General features: G+C 32.5%; 6 protein-coding genes across 8 annotated transcripts; 2 read left to right on the forward strand and 4 right to left on the reverse strand.

Moving 5' to 3' along the window:
* Positions 1 to 432: 432 nt before the first annotated feature.
* LOC116427906 (ubiquitin-conjugating enzyme E2 S) lies at positions 433 to 2277 on the reverse strand. Of its 2 annotated transcripts, XR_004235176.2 has the most exons (6): positions 2129 to 2277; positions 1835 to 1982; positions 1232 to 1422; positions 990 to 1118; positions 709 to 911; positions 433 to 606 (listed from the first exon to the last, which is right to left on the reverse strand). XR_004235176.2 is itself a non-coding variant. In XM_031978752.2 (5 exons), exons 1-5 carry the CDS (start codon positions 2144 to 2146, stop codon positions 759 to 761), a joined length of 639 nt encoding a protein of 212 aa, XP_031834612.1. In that variant the 5' UTR covers positions 2147 to 2277; the 3' UTR covers positions 433 to 758. The 2 variants fall into 2 exon arrangements, 1 of the variants encoding a protein (XP_031834612.1); XM_031978752.2 differs by having other exon boundaries at positions 433 to 911.
* A 172-nt stretch (positions 2278 to 2449) lies between these two features.
* Positions 2450 to 4260, forward strand: Arl6IP1 (ADP-ribosylation factor-like 6 interacting protein 1). 2 transcript variants are annotated; one of them, XM_031978753.2, is made up of 5 exons: positions 2450 to 2600; positions 2778 to 2911; positions 3142 to 3379; positions 3630 to 3714; positions 3799 to 4152. In XM_031978753.2, exons 1-5 carry the CDS (start codon positions 2574 to 2576, stop codon positions 3897 to 3899), a joined length of 585 nt encoding a protein of 194 aa, XP_031834613.1. In that variant the 5' UTR covers positions 2450 to 2573; the 3' UTR covers positions 3900 to 4152. The 2 variants fall into 2 exon arrangements, with proteins under 2 accessions (XP_031834613.1, XP_031834614.1); XM_031978754.2 differs by having other exon boundaries at positions 2574 to 2716; positions 3799 to 4260.
* A 570-nt stretch (positions 4261 to 4830) lies between these two features.
* Pex11ab (peroxisomal biogenesis factor 11ab) lies at positions 4831 to 6965 on the forward strand. Its single transcript, XM_031978750.2, has 4 exons — positions 4831 to 5045; positions 5759 to 5818; positions 6028 to 6143; positions 6216 to 6965. Exons 2-4 carry the CDS (start codon positions 5763 to 5765, stop codon positions 6740 to 6742), a joined length of 699 nt encoding a protein of 232 aa, XP_031834610.1. The 5' UTR covers positions 4831 to 5045; positions 5759 to 5762; the 3' UTR covers positions 6743 to 6965.
* Positions 6966 to 7026: 61 nt separating this feature from the next.
* On the reverse strand, positions 7027 to 8163 carry LOC116428035 (uncharacterized). The gene is made up of 3 exons (XM_076368761.1): positions 7937 to 8163; positions 7363 to 7536; positions 7027 to 7273 (listed from the first exon to the last, which is right to left on the reverse strand). The coding sequence occupies exons 1-3, from the start codon at positions 8061 to 8063 to the stop codon at positions 7122 to 7124; spliced, it is 453 nt and encodes a 150-aa protein (XP_076224876.1). The 5' UTR covers positions 8064 to 8163; the 3' UTR covers positions 7027 to 7121.
* A 2728-nt stretch (positions 8164 to 10891) lies between these two features.
* On the reverse strand, positions 10892 to 13310 carry LOC116427956 (uncharacterized). The gene is made up of 5 exons (XM_031978909.2): positions 13124 to 13310; positions 12413 to 12650; positions 11980 to 12137; positions 11545 to 11721; positions 10892 to 11242 (listed from the first exon to the last, which is right to left on the reverse strand). The coding sequence occupies exons 2-5, from the start codon at positions 12595 to 12597 to the stop codon at positions 11085 to 11087; spliced, it is 678 nt and encodes a 225-aa protein (XP_031834769.2). The 5' UTR covers positions 12598 to 12650; positions 13124 to 13310; the 3' UTR covers positions 10892 to 11084.
* Positions 13311 to 14853: 1543 nt separating this feature from the next.
* On the reverse strand, positions 14854 to 18953 carry LOC116428034 (uncharacterized). The gene is given in 4 exon segments (XM_031979053.2): positions 14854 to 15247; positions 16062 to 16381; positions 17674 to 17911; positions 18907 to 18953. Coding segments are annotated over 4 exon segments (999 nt in total).
* Between the last annotated feature and the right edge of the window lie 105 nt (positions 18954 to 19058).

Genomic DNA, 19058 nt, shown 5'->3' on the forward strand with positions numbered 1-19058 from the left:
CTGAATTGTTTTCTTATCATGAATAATAAAATTGACCACTATGTGTAGTTAATAGCATAGTGGAATAAGGCTGTGACATACTGTTATCTAGTCAACAACTAATGACATATTTTACTGTGCAGTAATGGGCTTGTAAGACAATGTATACGCTTTTAAATATGCAGCGTATGAATGGCCATGCAGTGGTACAAGACTGAAGCAAACGAACTGACGAGTCATTTACCTAATAAATAACGATACTCTTGAGAATGAAATAATTTTTATTTCCCACCTAATTTCATGTTTTATTCAAACTTTGATTCGATTGAAATTGTATCGAATTCCTTTTTACTTTGTTCTAAAAAAACGTGAAAACTTACTCCTATTTCATTGTTTCATTTTTGTTTAAATATGGTTAAATAAAAAGTAAGGTTTACATGAAGAAAACATTGATTCAAAGAACATTCTTTATTTATTTAAATAATCACACGAGGTATTCTGTACATATGTAAAAATATTTACTAATAGATACCAGAGTGGACTTTATTACTTTCCACTCTTGATTGTAAAGTAGATCACTACAGAGTTGTACTTGTTTGCATCTTAGGAAGTCATTCATCAATGCTTCTGGAATTATTAATTTTCTAAATACTTAATAATAAGATCAGTCAAGTTTAGATAATAAACTTTTACTATGCAATAATTGTGTACAATACGAGGCAACATTACCACACCAGTGTTTTAAATTATAAAAGATAGATAAACGACGTTGATTTCTCTTATAATCTCTTTAGTGTCCTTTTCTTATCTTTTAACATTTTTTTCTTTTCCGCCGATAGTTTTTTATCTCCTGCATGCTTTTTTGGGAGAGGTCCTCCGACTTCAGAGGAAGCACAACTTTCCAGACCCGCTTTGCTGCCTTTCCCACCTCCCTGAGGCATAAGTTCGTCACACAATATTTCTTATTGGGTACGTGTGAGAACTAATTTAATGTCTTAATAATACTTTACCTGTGCATGTATTTCTGTCATCATTTTCGCTCGCTCAGAGTAATCATCGTACCTTTCTAAAAGTAATTTACCAGCTTCTTCGTTTAAAGCAGATTCTGCATTTGGCACTATTAAGAGACATTTTACAGTCTGAAAGATGAAATTTATGTTATACATTTTAATCCTTATTTGTTTAGTTAATAATTACACTGAAACATTAATTAGAAAGCGATTAAAAACTTATTCGCTTATAAATAATTTACCAATAATATATGTTTAATTCCGAGATCTGATTTCCAATCCTTTTTTAATGTATTAACACATATTTCTCCATTTTTCGCAACATTTGGATGAAAGATCTTTGTAAGGAAGAATGCCTTTGGTGGTCCTTGGGGGAAATCTTTGCCAAGAGCTAATTTTACTCTGAAGAAACCACCCGCGTATGGTGTACCAGCTACCGTTATAAAGAAATATTGTCTTAATGATTGCTTGTATATGTATATATATATAAATTTGTACAGATATAATAAGGAAGAAAATCATATATAAATTTAGAATCAATATTAAATGAATAATTCTAACAATAACTTAGATGACATATGTTTTCTTAAAACTATATTTTATAAATTTAATTTAGTAACACTATATAATATCTGAGAACACTGTACGGGTGTCTGTAGTTAAAACAACAAATCTACTAATATAAATATATATACACATGCATATATATATATATATATATATATATACATACATACATAAATGACATGTGAATAGGTTATGGTACAATAATTATAGAATTGTTTGGTACATATTATACGATCTAGATTTTACAAAGATAGTAATTACGTGAGTATCAATCTTACAGGGTCCTTCGATAATTGCTTGAATGTCCGTAACATCTTCCTCGTTCAAAATAACACGGATACCCTCGGGTGGTTGTGCAGCTAATTCGCTCATTTCCTTGGCTACTCGTCGGATAATTTGTGGGGATAAGTTTTCGACATTTGATTTCTGAAATGCAAATCATGATACCAAGTTGATTATTCAGGTGAAAACATATACAAGGGAGAAGCCCGTCCCCTTAACCAGAACATAAACAAGAAGCACTGCCATTAAAGTTTATAGTTACGAAATAATATGTGTCATCGAATACTTACAGAACTTACAGCAGCCATGTTCAATGAATTTTGAAGGAAATATCAACTAAACGCGCTCGGAACGCGATTATTTAATGTATACTGTTAGAAAATCTTTAACGTCACAACATCAGCACAGCATCGCCTGCAATAACCAACATTTTGAACTGACAGCCAATCGCGTGCGAGTTACAATAATCTCGAAGGCACAAGTCGATTCTTCGTCGTTTCGTGTGTTTTCAAGCAAGAAGGAGTCCGGCGTCTTGGACTTTTGCCGAAGCACCAACATCGTAATTAAATTAAAGAACAAAGAAATGGTTAAATCTGGAAAAATATAAGTTTCAATAATGCGAGAAAACTGCAGGCGTGTTCCACACTGAATTTCAGTTGATTACACATTCGCGTCATAGTTACACTGTGTTCTCCGTTAAAGCAAATTTAAATACTTCGTTATACGTTGGACAGGATGACCGACAGTGCGGCAATAGAGAAGGTCAGACTTCATTTACGTTACTTATACATATATTGTTTAAAGAAACAGAAATGAATACCTTCCTTAACTTTTAACAAGAAAATGCGTTAGCTGCTACATTCTGTAGTCTCGCAATGGTAGAAAAATCAATGACAGTGACGCTCATTTCTGTTTTATAACAATGTAAATTTATTATAGGAAAAACACATGAAACAGTTAAAACGCAGAATGGAATGTTGGCGTGAAGTAATACTTCCATTGAATTCCATTCTATTATGGGAACGATCTTGGTATCCTGGTCTTATAATTGGAGTAACAAGTATGATTTTCTTGTAAGTGAAAATGTGTTGGAATTTGCTTCATTAGATTTTATGAAATTAATTATAAGTAAACTCTATTTCATTTACATTTGTGTTATTTAACTTAAGAATTATGTTTTTTCTAAATATTATTTAAATCTATAATAGATCAAAATAAGATAGAATTTCATTATTTAAATTTATTGCTATAGTTCTTTAATATTTTTGATTTCATTTAATAAATATCTTTTTTCTTGTTACAGTTTAATATGGATATTGGAGCCTGCTTTTCTTACAATAATATCTGTATTCCTTCTTGCGTTAGCCTTGGTTGATTATTTTGTACCACCTATAACGTCCCTTTTGTGTACTGTTAATGGTTGGACAGGTCAAAAAGAGAAAAAATTGAATGAGATTTGTCAAAATTTGTCTGCTACAATTTTACAGCTACAAGGTGTTTGGAATTCAATGTTACAAACACGAAATGATCGTCCTAATTTTGTAAGTTACTGGAATAATATTTATTACTTAACATTTACTTAATTCAAATTTATAAGCCATATTATCATGTATTTAATTCTATATAGCCTTAATTTTTTGAAGTTATTATGCACTTTAACCCTGGGAGTACTGCATTTGCATTTTTTCTATTTTTGCAGCTTATTAAAATTTTTATTGTCCATGAACGTGTTAAGTAATAATATATTCTATATTATATATTATTATGAATCCCATGTTTTCTGTGTTTCAGTATTATGCAGGAATAATAACTTGCCTTATCATTTGTACATGGATTGGAAGTACAATCAACAATTTACTTTTGTTTTATATTGCAGGTAATAGTTTAGAAATATGCTTGTTTATGTAATACATTTTTATATAATTTACAAATTTAAAAATTTTCCATAAAAATGTTACAGTGAATGCAATTCTACTTTCACCAGGACTCAGACACAAAAGACGTGTAATGTCAGCGATAACCTTTATACGCGATCATTTGTCAGATGCAAAAAAATCATAATCAACATTTTGTACGTATAATCATTCTTTTTATTCTTTATATCACTTTTTATTGGAGACAAATTAACACTTGTTCAGAGCTAGGGAAAAATAGACTATTTGCTTTTAAAAAACGTAAGTGTCATACGATTGTATTGCGAATTATATATGATTGTATATGCTGATCTTTTTTGTCGTTTTATATAATATTTAATGTAACTCATTATCGATATACTTTCATGCCATAAATATGTTTTAATATCATTTTCTTATTCATCTCTAATAATAAGAATATTTCATGTTTTACAATTATTTGTTTAATCTTAAACAAGTACTTAATTGTTTCAATACTAGTCAGTGTATTTTTATTATATGTAATGCATGATGCATAATCCATGTTGTGTCAAAATATATTTATGGTAATATTTATGTGAAATTTTTTAAATATTTGATATGTTAAGTGGATAATTTTCTAATTATAAATGCCTGTGTAGGTATTGTATAATTAATATTGAATAAAATTGATTTATGTATCTTGCTCATCAAGAAATGCTAAAACTATGTAACTTATATTAATTGTGTTAAATAATAAAATATATGATTCCTTAGAGAAATGGAAATACAAAAAATCATTGGATGCTTTTAATTTGCTTAACCATTTTCTCGGTTAAGACGTTAAGTATTGCGAGAACCTCTAGGGATCATTGTAGAAGATGACATCAAGGAGAGAAAAGATGGGACAGAGAGGAAAATGAGGGTTGAGATGGAGTATCCTGAAGCGGTCCGGATAATGGGCGTTGTCAGAACGAAAAAAAGGTATATCTACCCCGGACAGGGGATACATCATCTCGTCCAGCCGGTCAAGAAAAAGCGTAAATGATGCGACGAATGCGTTGCGTGCCAAATGAAGGATAATTATGGTAAATGCGCCCCTTGCTGGAATATAGTCACACAATTTACAAGAGATGCTGTGAAAATTTAACTTAAATCTAGCAGGAATATTTTATCCGTTGGTGATACAGTTTATCCGGTCTGAGAATACTCTTATACGGTCCGGATGACCCGTGTACGAAGGGGTCAGAGAGAAAGAAGAAGTGTTGAATGGAACATCCTGAAGCGGCCCGCATAATAGGCGCCGTCGGAAGGAAGAAAGATGAAAAAATTTTAGGTTAGGACAGATGTGTGGCGTTTCACCTTTCACAACCTACCCAAGTCGAATTATCCATCAGTAAATGCTTATTTGGTAGACCCGTGCTTTCAGATACCGGGAGTGGTTTTTTTTCCTTTGTTTTCTTTGCGCATACGGGGTATACCAGTTTCTGGGAGAAGTTCCTAATACGTGGATTAATCATGTTAAAAATAAGTTAGTTATTTGTGCTGCTGGAGGGGATTTTATGGTATTTGTGTTTAGATTTCGCGTGGGAGAAAAGTGGGAAATACTCGTCTATTTAAATACATTACTCCAGGTAGAATCAGATAGTTGCGAGAAAGAATCGAAGTCCGTAGCCCTCTATCGGAGAGGTGAGAAAATGGACACCGTATGTTTTTGTCACTTATTTGTCACATATTATCTTGACCAAGTGTATATATTGAAAAGATATATGTTTATCGTCAGAAGAATGACAAGAAATTTATGACTGTGCCATGAGTAGTTACGAATATACTTTTATCGATGATTATTACTGGAAAGTACTTATTTTACATATTAATTCAGTTAAATGAAATTCTGTAATTCTTTTGTTGTAATTTGTGTTTAATCGTGTTAATCATTAATCATGTTTAACTGTATACAAAACTTTGTATTAATATAATGTTCTGTCAAATAATATTTAATTTATGTTTTATATAAATTATTTTCTCCCGGTATATATTATATTAAAGAACAATGGAAAAAATAATTAAATTAAATGAACAAACTGCAGGCAGAGATAGACTTATCAGGTATGTAATTTTGTCTGTTTTCATAAGCATTTTAAAGTGTTTTATATTTTACTTTTATTTGTTATTATAGAAATGTAGTCCTATACTTTTGATAAAAATTAAATTATTTAAAGAATTTTGTCACTTTTCATAAAATTATTTTTTAATGCTTACATTTTAAATATATAGAAAAAATAAAATAAAAAAATATTTAATGACATATTTTTTAGGTTGCTTCAATATGGAAGTCGTGCTTATTGGTATTACGCTCAGAATGTTCATACTATGCAACATTCTGCAGAAATTTTAAGAAGTTTGGAATATACCTTAAGCTCATTTAGAAAATGTACTTTTCAAGTAGTGTTAAAGATTATAGAACATTTTACACATATATTAATGATATACTTTTTTCTTTTAGTATTACGCCTTGGACGATGTTTGGATACTTTATATAAAGCACTAGAAATGACAAAATATCCAGAGGGTGCTTTAAGAATTATTTTAGTAGCTTCAAAAATTGCTAATGCACTATATCTATTAGCAGATCATATAATTTGGATTGGCCGAGTGGGGTTGTACAAAGTGAACATAGAAAAGTGGAGTAAATCAGCTAATAAATATTGGTTAATAAATGTTGTTCTGAATCTTACCAGAGATGTTTATGAAATTATTAACATCTTGGAATGTAAAGAAAGAGATGCATTATTATATGCATCGAAATTTTCATTTAAAACTTGGAAGCAACGTGATTTATTATTTCCATTGAGCAATCGCAAAGATGTTGTAATGGATACCATGAAAAATGTATGCGACTTATTCATTCCATTGACAGCATTAGGTTACACTAAATTAACTCCTGGAATGATAGGTGTACTTGGTATTGTATCTTCATTCATAGGTCTTTATACAATAATTCATCCATTATATAAGTTAACACCTTCTTAAAATACAGTTGTACATTTTATTATGTTTTTACCCAAGTTATATGGTATTTTATATATAGGTATATGTATATTAGTATCTTTATATTTTTTAATAACGATATCTCTGTGATAAACAAATTATGATATGATTTATTTTTAATATATTTTTAAAAGTTTTTTAATTTTTTAGAAATAATATATAATAAAGGTTAAAATTAAAGGTTATTTCTGTTTGTAAGAGGGATGAAAGTAATTAAGGGTGCATTTATATGTATTTGATTTTAAATTATATTTTTTATGAGAATATATTTTATTAAGAAAAATTGATATTTTCATTTTATAACAATGTATAAAAAATTTAATCTATAAAATTTTGTTTTTTCTTATTGATATAAAATATCTTAGGCATTACTTTCTGTCAATATTGGTGTAGAATCTTCTTGGATCATCAGTTCATATTTATGAGAATGGTATGCTAATAAAATACCCCATTTACCAGAAATCATGGCATAAACAGCTGATATTGACATACTGTGAGAAAGTGGTTCAATAGCTGAAGAATAAAAAAAAAAATATAATTACATAATATATGGTTTTCCATTGGATGCTTTTAATAAATTATAAAATAAATAATAAACTTACGAATATGATAGTAAAATGTAAGGAAGAGGTACCAAATCATTGCTGCAATGCCTCCAACAGCATTCAAAAAACCAACAACATGTAAATTTCTTAATGAAACTTTGGAATGCCATCTTCCTAAAGTTTCATTTTTTTTTACCCAATGTAAATGAAAACAAGTTGCAGCTAAAATACCTGCATAATATATTATTAACTTTATAATAAACTTTTATTAATGTTGTAACACTTTGATCTGTGTTTTAATTCAAATATTGTTTACCATATGTGAAAAATATTTGTAAGAAACTATAAATATTACTACAAATCTAAACAAGAAACAATAGTATTTAGTTGTGAAATGTTCAAGAATAGGATATACAACCAACACAGTGGAACGTAATAGCAAGTTGTTTTTATTCCGTATAAAATAATTGATTACTCAGTATTATTGAAGAGATCTTTAATTTTTTTAGGAAGCGTAGAGTCTGAGTGATTTGCAGTTTTTATTATGATATTCTTACATTATCAATAACTGTAAACGAGGTCGTCTTAATCAGTGACTAGGTGTGATTTATCGTTCTAATGAAATGCTAACCTGATAAGAGAGACCAAAATCCAACATCGTGATTTCCATAAATCGCGAAAAACACGATGCAAGCTGATATACCTACTATCACACCGATACCACTTATTATTAAATTTATTAAAATACTTCGTGACATTTTTAAATAGTTGGCTTCACTGCGCAATACATGAATTCGCCGAACCGAGTCCGTACTATCCGGAAACTGTTCAGTATGGAGTTATGCATGAAGTCACATAACTGAATAATCGTTTACGATTACAAAAGAAATTGCATTTAGCTATATAAAATACACAAATAAAATACTACGCATGATATTTTAAATTTATATACAGTACGCAGTCAATATTTAATAGATAATCTTTTTTTTTTGTGTTTAAGAGATTGTATGCTTAACAGCTGTACACTAAATACAATCGGAGTTTTATAATAAAAATCGTTTCTCAGTTGTTTTCGTGAATTATAGAAGCATATCAGAGAATTTGTTACACACATTTCGATAGTAGCATAATTGTTTTGAATCCAATTTTAAAAGATTCTACATATATCCATATATAAAAATATGATGTGGAAGCCTGTCATGATAAAGAAGAAACCTTCTTTATTCAAACGGATGCTGTCAATTTCATAATTTGGTTGTGAATAACAGTTGTGCACTTTAATAAAGTCCAGCATGACAAACAGGCGTGTCGTAAAATAGTTAATAAATATTATATTATACAACTAATAAAAACTACAAAAAAAATATGACGTGGCTGCGCCATCTGTAAAACTGATGGTGAACCCTAACAGCCGTTTCTAATTTTTATACGATGTAATACGAAAGTTATTCACATTCACGTATACTAACATGTACACGTGATTATTGTTCTATCTCTTGTGTTTACGGCTAACAAATAGTGATTGCGTCGTATATTTGTTTTTGTATGATTGTCACCTCTTGAAGCGGATTTTCTGTTCAGCATCGTCGGCCGAAGAGAAACCGAGTCGAGATAACGTAAGACATTTATATTTTTATGCGTTCAAGGCGTTTATTTAATACGTATATTTTTACTTTTTGTTTATAAAAATGAGAAAAAGAAAATTACAAAATCGAACAAGAAATTCGCATGTTTTAAACGATTACTTATTTAAATAAGTAACATTATACAAAACAAGACAAAAGTTTTTTAATTACTTAGTATGGATTTCAATTAAAGAATTGGATTTTAAATTAAAGAAGCGGGAGGTGAAATAATTTTTATTGATCAATTCGTTTACTTCGAATATTCGGCGCATGGATCATTCCTTTTAACGAATGCACCCGCCATTTTTATTTTATTGGAAGTCTCCTTTTCTGTTCTTGCAGCATAACTCTTGCCCCTGTACGACCGTGGGTGTCTTGATACGTTGAATAACTGCCGTGTAACAATTTAGGTCTTATGTATCCAAGCACTAGGTACATTTAAAACAACAGTAAACAATCTTAGTTAAACATCTACTTTTTTGGGAGCAATGGAATTAAGTGTACAATAAATATCCGTGAACCCAGTGTTAAATACTTGTAATTATTTAAAATTGACATTCGAAAATTAATATTCACACGAAACAGATATTGGATTATTGATATTAATTCATGAGTATTCTTAATAAGAATCTTGGATAATAATACTATAGGAAGTTAGAGCTTTTTACTAATAGTTATAGTTGTCAAGAAAATTCTATTACCTTTTTCATTTGGATTATCAACTATTATAATGAAACAACAGCACTATAGCAGTAACAATCAAAATATATAATGGCTTCAATCTTTTATATTTAATACCTAATTGTCGTATTTGGAATTTTTTTTAATGTTTGGGGATAAATCTTACTACGTTTCGCGGTAACAGGTGGAGCGAGAATTTTTTCGTCGTGAGGATTAAAATATAGTCCATGAATGTACAGCAATAATTCACTCTCGAAGTCTTTCTCCTTGGTCTCGGTCTTTTCACCTGTTGTTTCTTCTCGAGATCGTTTTCGGGGAATCCCTACACTTTGAAATACATTAAGACTGAGTGGCAGCTCGCGAATCCTGATTTCGTGTAGGAAACTATATAAATTATTTTCAATACTCGAAACAATCTTTTTCTGTTATTAGAGGAAAAACTTAATTCCTAAATTCTGTATACTGAGACCTTAGAAATCTTGTTTTTAACTCCTTGTTTAGAGAAAATCTAGGCATAAAAAGAGCACAGAATTTTTGGTTTCTCTGTGAATTCTTAACGATAAGCAGTTCTAACAACTGTATCTGCAGAAGTAAATAGTAGGTTAACCTTTTAACTGGGTATTTTGAAAATGTGAACGCGAATGTGAAGAACTACTAAGAAATGAAATTGAAATTGAATGATGAGTTAACTCTAATTAACTCTTAATATGACGCCTTACAATGATTTTTGTAGTTGACTTGATAAACCGATCGTTGATAGTAAAGATTGTGTTTGTAAACTAATTGTTCAGCTTCTTTGTCGAGTTTCGTAGGGATTGATGCCGAGCGGGGATCGATTTCTCCTTCTTCGATGCGTTCGGAAAATCGATCTCTTGGTATAATTCTGCGAAAATTGTGATATAAATAATAAGTTAAATCCTGAAAAATTTTAATCAAATCGACTGTATCCAATTAATGTTTACATTTTTGCCGGTACGGGTATTCTCTTTACATATTTCAGACTATATTCGGTGGGAAACAATCGACAAGAACTAGACATTTTTTACATAGAATTTATTAATATCCTTATAAAGGAGAAAGACAATATAAGAATAAAAATTCAATTGGTTACCGAGATGATGAATCAAAGATGGAGTCTACTTAGTTAACTTTGTACAACAAAGGTGGCGACTTATTAATAGAAATTATACACGCATGATTATGAAACTGTATATTTAATATATTGAATGAAAATCGGAATATTTAAATAAAAACAAAACAAGACTATGAATGAAGTTTAATAATGTTTCAACTTTATTCTGAATTCGACAAAGTTATTGACAACATATATGGATCATTAATTTTTGATCATTTATGTGAATAAGGATTTATATAAATGTTCGTCACGTTATTTTTGTATAAATTTCTGTGAAACATTTGGAGGATCTTTTCACAATCATTTTTATCGAAGTTGAAATGTTTAATGACTGGTGTTCATAATTTGCAGTCGCCGAATCTTCGTCTCGATGAAGGCATCGGTTCCAAGTACTGCTGACGGTTTTTCATGTTACTCAAACCCATTTTACTAATAGTGCTCATGTACTCTGAACGGCTGGTGAAAGGTTCCTCCCACAAAGAGAAAGTTTCTGGAACTAAGTGAATGCCCATTTGCATACCATTGTATCATTAATTCGAAATTGCATCGGAAATTTGGATATGTTTCTTTGCCGTTATAAGCGGAAAAGAAACTACAACTTATTTGTATCATCCTTGAAAAAATAGTCCAAATTTAAGGAAGAACAAAAATATTCATGAAGTACAGCACATTTGTTCTATTGTTTTATTTATTTTTACCTGTATTTTATCTACTGCTTCTACTCAGGAAGATTTCTAAATTCGAAACCGGTTACAATTCTTTCTTACAATATTTTTAGATAGAGAAATGCTTTTTTACCTTCAAAGAGATTAATGGTTTTAGCTGGTTGTATATGTGGTCTTTCGATAGCCGTGTATCGGAATCTATTAGGATCTCTGTATCCCTGTTTTATTTCCAAAACTTCTGTCGGGATTGGGGAACAGTATGGTGAATCAACCGCAGCGGTCAGTTGCCTGTATTCCTGGATTGGTAAACCTGAATTCATTGGAACACAGTGACCGCAAGTCAATTTTTTAAATTCTGTATGTATGAATCTCGTTTCACTTAAACTTTTTCAAAATGAAATGTGCATATACATGTAAATATATAAATATATAAATATATAAATATATAAATATATAAATATATTAAGCATTAAATATTTGTATTTAAATAATTTTAACTGATTAGTTGTTGGTACATTCACTTCATATTGATCATTTACAATTGTACGGAGCAAATTTTACTTTTTACCTCTTCTCGAGTAGTCCGTTTTATAAACGCTTCTCATTGTTTCATCCATTCGTTCGCAATTACTGTCCAACATCGCCGACGTTAGAGCGGTCATTTCTCGATTAACTTTTATTAGTTGATTGTAAATTTGTCGCTCTTTGTCGGCTAGATATTTGTACCTGCGAATGTATTCCAAATAAAATTTCATTGTGACATTTAAATTTTCTTAGTGAATCACGTGCAAATGATCAGTAATCAGTTCGCTGTCATCATTCGTTCCAACAAATCCATTAAGTAAAATATTGAAAAAACTGAATCTATAAAGAGTTATTGAGTTCTTAAATATAATGTCATATGTTAAAACTTTAAATTAAAATAAAACTTCGAAATTAAATTAAAATATGAATATAAATAAATTGAATTAATCTTTAAATGAATGGGACGTATTGTTCACCTGTTCTTCTTATTCTCTTGGCCATGAACGTCGCACGGGCAGTCTTCAGGGTCGATTCGAGGTGTGAACACCCGAAACCCTGTGTTCATCGGTGGTTGAGCCGGTTTCGCCACAAGAGGCACTCCATACGGCCAGTTGAAATCATCGTGAGTAATCGTGGTGAAATTTTGTTGTATTGCAGCCATAGTGCATCAGCAATTTGATTGCGTCAAAAGTGTAACAGCAGAATATACGGAAACTTTAAAAAAATGATTAATCATTCGATCAGTATCTCAACAAATTCGTTATACTCATTGTTTTCCTTATCGTCGTTGAATTTGGCCAAAATTTCAATATGATTATTTAAGAATTCCTACAATTCATAAACTATGTACTAACATAGGTATATAAAACAACACATTGTCGTTTAGTTCAATTAAATTAACTATGTACAAATATATAAACTAACATATTATTGTTTATCCTTCTTTATAATATATATATAAACCGTCATATTTCAGTTTAGTCAGTAGAGTGTATTCGAGAGCAACAAGTTGTGAAGTTATAAGAATTTTAAGTTCCACAAATTATTTTATATAGTAGAAAAACAGAACTTATAGGACGACCTAATAGATTTGTCGAATTCAGTGTTAAATTTTCATCATGAGTCTAATACGATATCACAGGAAAAGGTGTTAATCGTTTTGCAAATTTCGAGATTACTTAACTCACCGAGAATTTAATTGCTAGTAGACAGCGGCTAGGCGTTACATGAAAAGGATGGTTGGTTTGATGCGTCGGTGCTCGTTGCACCGGCGGGTTTCGATAGCTTCCGAAAAAACCAGCATAACGTTTCTTTGGCCAGCGCGATCGCGGTGATGACGGCTTTATAGAGTGCGTAGTGCAGCACAGCGTTTAAGAACGTGATACCGATACGCGCGACGACGGAATCGGTCGTCACCGTTATGTCGTTCATGCCCGCGATATCGAGCCACTTCGAACGAGCATCTTCGCTTTCCAGGGAAGCCTCGAGCATCCTACGGTTCGTCTACGAATTTATCGAAATCATTTTCGTCCTTTCGCCTGAAGTTTAGAGAAAGAGATCCTTTTTATAAAGAACAAAAGAAACTTGAAATTTATACGAGTGTACGTGGACGTTGAATCATTTCACGTTGTTTGGTATCAGTTCGATACTTTGCACAGGGTGTTTAAATTATAATTAATCCTACGGCGGACGACCGACGTCTTTTTCCGCACGCTTAACTTTAACTTAGTTTAACAACGGAAGAAGTTCTTGATTCGAGCATGACACGAATCAGAGAAGTCTCCGATTCAACGAGAGCAAAACTGAGGGATACAATCTTAATTCTAATTTAGTTTAGTCTTACAAACCTATACATGAACCGCAATATGCCGAGCAATTATCGAGGCGTGAAACAAAGGGGGCGAAGGAAGTCCTTGATTCGACAATGAGAGAAATCAGAGAAGTTTTTGATTGAAAGTAGGCAAAATCAGGGTGACGAGAAGCAAACCGCGATCAGACTAGGCAGAATTACAATGTCGAGTTACGATGTTCCCAGACGCCAGCGTTCCTCCATTTACTTCTCAACGCCCTGCCCTCAAAAGAGGAGCGCGGGCGGATTACAAAGAAGTAGGATCTTCGTGACAATTACGGCTTTGATGGGCACAGGCCAACCATGTCGCCCTTTTCACGGGTTAATTTTTCGAATTTTTCATCAATACTATTTTCGCAAGTCCCTGACATTACCGGCAAAGGTCTTTGGCAGACATTTCCAACCGATCAACCAACACAACACGGAATCAATGGAATGCGAGGAATATTTATCGCTGTTTGTGTAGTTAAACACGTTTAACACGTCCGTTACCACTAAGTGTCTTTTCTGGTTAAAAATTGAATATTAACTGCTTGCAATCTAAAGGTGACTCTCAGTAAAATTATGAAGTTTGATATTAAATGCGCCGGAGAGAATTTTCCTTACAAATATTCATTATTTTCTGTTGAAATATTGATAGTGAAATATTGGAATATAATTTATTTCTACATTTCATGTGTTGATACCTAATAAAAAATTGAATATTGAATTTCAGTGTTCATAATTTCAGTATATAGAATCAAATGGCGAATGAGAATCGCCTCTCGAGTGCAAAGGGTTAAATACTAAGACTTATAACGCATCGATATGTAAAATATTGGAATAAAATTTCGTTTCTCAATTTACATGTAATTTCTCGTTCAGTTACTTTAAAAAATGTTTATATCTAATCAGAAAATGTCGAATATGTTTTATCAAAATCCCATAAGTACAAAGGGATAATAAACAACAAAATAATCCTCCACTTTCCTCAAAAAGCGTAAAGGAAAAGTCATTTTCGCAACGAAGGACAGCGTTTATTAGATTCCTGAGAAACCTTCGGCACAAGTCTGGGTCAAAGCATAAGGGTTAAACAGAGCCAACCGAGGTGTCGCTAAATTTCCGACAAGGTGAGCCTGTTCTAGCGACGCGTTCCATTTTCTGCTCGTCCGCCTCGTTTCGCGTCTCGTTCTCCGTTTCCGTTTCGCAGACGCGATCGCCGCCCGAAGGAATTTTAGAGTACGCTCGCGAGTCCGCGACAGCCCGCTTGACCCTTGGCCGGTCATTCCGCGGCTCTATCGTCGAGAAGATGTGCTCCTGGGGGCTCAACGAGGTCGAGTTCAAAAGGACCTCGTCCTGGGATTGGCTGCAATTCCGTCGTTGAACGCGACCCCTCGCCGTCGTGAAGATTTGCCTCGTCGTCTCTTGAATACAACCGCAATTCAGCTTCGTGATTGTCGTCATTGTGCCGCACGGTTCCAGGCTCTGAAACGTGTGCGGTTGATGATCGATTATTAGGTCATCCCATAAGTGTGTACAATTCTAGGGATCTGATGCTGAGAGATGCAAACGAATTATTGAGAGTTGAGTTTTGATATGAAGTTTATCGAGTTACGCGCGACGTTCATGCGTGGCGCATTGGTGACTAATTGTTTGTCAGTTAACTGCGTTTGACGAGTATACGCGTCATCTTAACGGTATTTCTACCGGAGGCGTCAAAAGATACCTTTCGAAATTTGAACTTAAAATTATTTTCCAAGATTAGTCGCATATTCTGAATTGGCTTTTCGACTTTTGCAATAATGATTATAAAATTGACTACAGGAAATACCCTACATTCAATTGAGGAGAAGCTATTATACTGAGAAAACAATTATAAGTATAAAACGATGATACTAATTCTTTCAACGATGAATTCTTTATTACTGATTATTTTTTAAAGCAACCCCTTCGAAGCTCTGCACAAATTCTCAAATTCTCCAGAACACCTTTCCCAAGAGTAGTTATCGCTAAAAATAATTTGAATCTCCATAATCATCCACGATTTAATAATAACTTCATGAGCCTAATTGGAAGTATTATTAGATGTAAATGATCTTACGATTGTTGCAAAGAAACTCAGATTCAATGTTTGTGAATTCATTGCAAGAACATGACTGAATCAATGAATATGTAACAACGCCACTAAAGAAAAGGAAGGAAAAAGGTTAACAAGAAAATTTTAACTACGAGCCGCAACTGGTTTCAAGAAACGAAATCGATAAATCAAAGCAGTTTTTAACGCCTGGTCTCGATACTTATGTACATTTTTCATTCGGATTCCAGAAAACGGATGGAAGCTGGCGCTTTGTAATTTCCCTCGAGGGTTCAAAGGTTGCGCCATCGCCCTCGAATCGTAATAATCGGTAATCAGCCGTTTCATCTCCTGCGTGTAGTATCTGTCGCTGACGTCCCGTTTCATCTGCAGCTCCTTCAGCTTTCGCAGCTTCTGCACCGCGGATATCGTTTCGGGCGAGTACATGCCGGCGTAGTCGGAGAAACGCGAGTATTTCTCACGTATGGCAGTGTTATCGGCTCTCGGTGCAACGCTGACGTAAACAGATTCGTTCGGATAGTTCTGTAACCGCGAGAAACAGCGTTCAATTAACGGAGTAGAAATCATTCTGTCCAACACTTTTACTGCCACAGCGGTCACCGATGACCGAAGCTTTCAAATTACAAGAAAATAATTATGACTTGGAAGATAATTGTTTTCGAGTATAAATTTTCTGTAACGTTAATAGCTAAATAAAAGGGTAATATAAGAATTTTCATATCAAAGAATTAATAATTCTTGCTTTGTTTCTTTGTTATAGAAGGAATAAGTGATACATAAAACACTGATGTTTCTCGTGGCAGTCAATGTGTTAACACGTTTACTGCGACGAGAATTCCGATTGTTTTGTGTATATGGTAATACTTATTCTTTCGTAGCGAAGGCGAATGGTATTGGAAATAATTAGTGTGCTGATAACGAATTGGAAATGAATAATTATAAAGTTCATAAGTAATTAAAAACGTTAAAAATTGTACTGCAGAGGTAATGAAATTTATACGATTTTAAAATTTATAAAACACAATAAACAGGTCAGAGGGTGGGATATTCTTGTGATTGACGACGAAAACTTTTTGTAAACGTAATTAGAATTCTTGTTTGTAGTCTTACTTGAAATTTTCTTTTAGATTTGCTGTAATACGAAATTTACTTATTAACTGCGGAATTTAGGTTTAGTAATAAAATGAAATTGTGACGAATCTACACGTTAAACGCAGGGGGAATGTATTTAATATTCATTGTAATAAAAAAACTAAAGGAAAGTGAAGAAGAACTACATGCTTATTTGGGAAACTGAAATAACGGATTGAATAATTTATCGTTGAAGTAATGAATTGAATAATTATTAATCAATGAAATAATTAACTGTTGAAATAACTAATCAAATAAGCAATTGTTGAAATAATTAATCGAATAAACAATTGAATGATTAATTGCAAAAAGTAACTATCGTTGCGTTCAATTTAATTCACATTTAATTCCATAATCAACCTTTGAAACAACCAATCAAATAATCAATTATTGAAACAATTAATCGAACAATCAATTGTCGAAACAATTAATCGAACAATCAATCAATTGTCGAAACAATCAATCGAACGATTAATTGCGAAAATTAACTATCGCCGCGTTCAATTTAATTCATACTTTCCAACTACCGTGTTCGATAAGAAACTATTCAAACATGAAACACGGGGTGGAAAAACCACTTGCTAGTGTGTTCCCGAAAATTTCAGTTTCCTGGCACTTGTTGAACGGTTCCTACGATTCAGTTTACGTCACAGCGTTCAGCTTGTAAATGTTAAAATAAACGCTATTAATCATACGTTATTCTTATTAACGTAGGTGTCCTCTAGGTCGCCGACAGACTCCTCGGATGTCTTCGTTCCCAGATATTTTATTTCGTGCTCGCTGTCGCATGCTTGCCGATAGAATCTCGAATTCGTGTACGGGACACTGTTAGGGCGCATTTCCTTAACCCAGTTGTTCTTTGTCAAAGTGGTAGTGTGCGACGACGACTTCCGTCGATTGTCCATCACCTTCGGCGGACATCTTGGTTCCGGGATTCGATTAATGTTTCAGGGAAATACAAAAAAATTTCATTATAAATGTGTAGATTTTTTTTGCGCTTAGACAGGACAGCGCCAAAAGTATTTTCCATTCGGATACATAAACTTTTATTGGCTTTCCATTAAAAAATTGAAAAACCTTGCTCCGCTGCAAGACGTAAATACTTTACACAAATAATTCATGGATAACTTTAGATAAACTGGAGTTAATAACGTTTACAAGCGAAGAGAATACTTGTTACTTATAAGTACATTATAAATTAAAGAATTAAAGGATCAACATATAATAAAAACTGTCAGAAATAATTGAAAATATAAGAAATAAAAATTGCACGTAAGCATTGACTACTGGTTATTGCAATAGAAAACATGTGTCAGGAAGTGTTCTGCAATTTATACTTTGCTAGTATGAACGTTAATTACGGAAGGATGAATATTAATCTATGGAAATTGTACGCTGTTTATATACTTTGGTCGATTAACATATCAACTTTGTAACTACCAACAGTTTTTTATATACCTAACGTATCCAATTAAATAACTGGTTATAAAATGAAGGTAAACAAGTTAGACGATAAATTTGTCTTATTGGAAACAGGAACAAGAGGAAAGGTAAAAATTGAATAATCGATTAACACTGACTGCCACGAGAATTTCCAGCGTTTCGTTACAGTAAAATTTATTCGTTTATAATAGAGGAAAATAGTATTAGGAATAATTATTAATGTTTTGATATTGCAATATTCATATTACACTATTATCTAGCTTCCTGAGTTACTGGATATTTTCATTCAATATGAATTTTCTTATTGTAATTGTTTTCAAGCAATTTGGAAGCTCTGGTCACCAGTGACCACCGTAGTAGTCAACGTGTTAATCGAACAATGCAGTGTTCTGAATTAAATTTAAAAACCAGTTATTCGACCTCACGGTGCGTTTAGTGTTAAATAGAGGTTGTAGGTTATGAAAGACAATTACTCGTCGGACATTTTGCCACGAATGCGACTAGGAGACAAGGTCGTCATTTTGATTCACCCTTTGAGACACACCGTCGAGAATCGCACAGCGATTTACGCATTATTACGTAAAATTTTCCTCGCAACACTGTCTTTTACCGGTTTACATAATTT

Source organism: Nomia melanderi, chromosome 6 (assembly GCF_051020985.1).
Source record: "Nomia melanderi isolate GNS246 chromosome 6, iyNomMela1, whole genome shotgun sequence".
NCBI lineage: Eukaryota > Metazoa > Arthropoda > Insecta > Hymenoptera > Halictidae > Nomia > Nomia melanderi.

Bases quoted from the DNA above. Each gene is read 5' to 3' on its own strand.
- LOC116428035 (XM_076368761.1), bottom strand. From the start codon at position 8,063: ATGTCACGAAGTATTTTAATAAATTTAATAATAAGTGGTATCGGTGTG. The intron at 7,537-7,936 runs GTTAGCATTTCA...TATATTATGCAG, and splicing joins ATTTTGGTCTCTCTTATCAG to GTATTTTAGCTGCAACTTGT. The intron at 7,274-7,362 runs GTAAGTTTATTA...TTTATTCTTCAG, and splicing joins TACATTTTACTATCATATTC to CTATTGAACCACTTTCTCAC.
- Arl6IP1 (XM_031978753.2), top strand. From the start codon at position 2,574: ATGACCGACAGTGCGGCAATAGAGAAG. The intron at 2,601-2,777 runs GTCAGACTTCAT...AATTTATTATAG, and splicing joins ACAGTGCGGCAATAGAGAAG to GAAAAACACATGAAACAGTT. The intron at 3,715-3,798 runs GTAATAGTTTAG...AAAATGTTACAG, and splicing joins ACTTTTGTTTTATATTGCAG to TGAATGCAATTCTACTTTCA.
- Pex11ab (XM_031978750.2), top strand. From the start codon at position 5,763: ATGGAAAAAATAATTAAATTAAATGAACAAACTGCAGGCAGAGATAGA. The intron at 5,819-6,027 runs GTATGTAATTTT...CATATTTTTTAG, and splicing joins GGCAGAGATAGACTTATCAG to GTTGCTTCAATATGGAAGTC. The intron at 6,144-6,215 runs GTACTTTTCAAG...TTTTTCTTTTAG, and splicing joins CTTAAGCTCATTTAGAAAAT to TATTACGCCTTGGACGATGT.
- LOC116427906 (XM_031978752.2), bottom strand. The intron at 1,423-1,834 runs GTAAGATTGATA...TTATAACGGTAG, and splicing joins AGCAATTATCGAAGGACCCT to CTGGTACACCATACGCGGGT. The intron at 912-989 runs GTAAAGTATTAT...CTTATGCCTCAG, and splicing joins TGACAGAAATACATGCACAG to GGAGGTGGGAAAGGCAGCAA.
- LOC116427956 (XM_031978909.2), bottom strand. From the start codon at position 12,597: ATGGCTGCAATACAACAAAATTTCACCACGATTACTCACGATGATTTC. The intron at 12,138-12,412 runs GTGAACAATACG...ATACATTCGCAG, and splicing joins CAAGAGAATAAGAAGAACAG to GTACAAATATCTAGCCGACA. The intron at 11,243-11,544 runs GTAAAAAAGCAT...GCATTCACTTAG, and splicing joins AACCATTAATCTCTTTGAAG to TTCCAGAAACTTTCTCTTTG.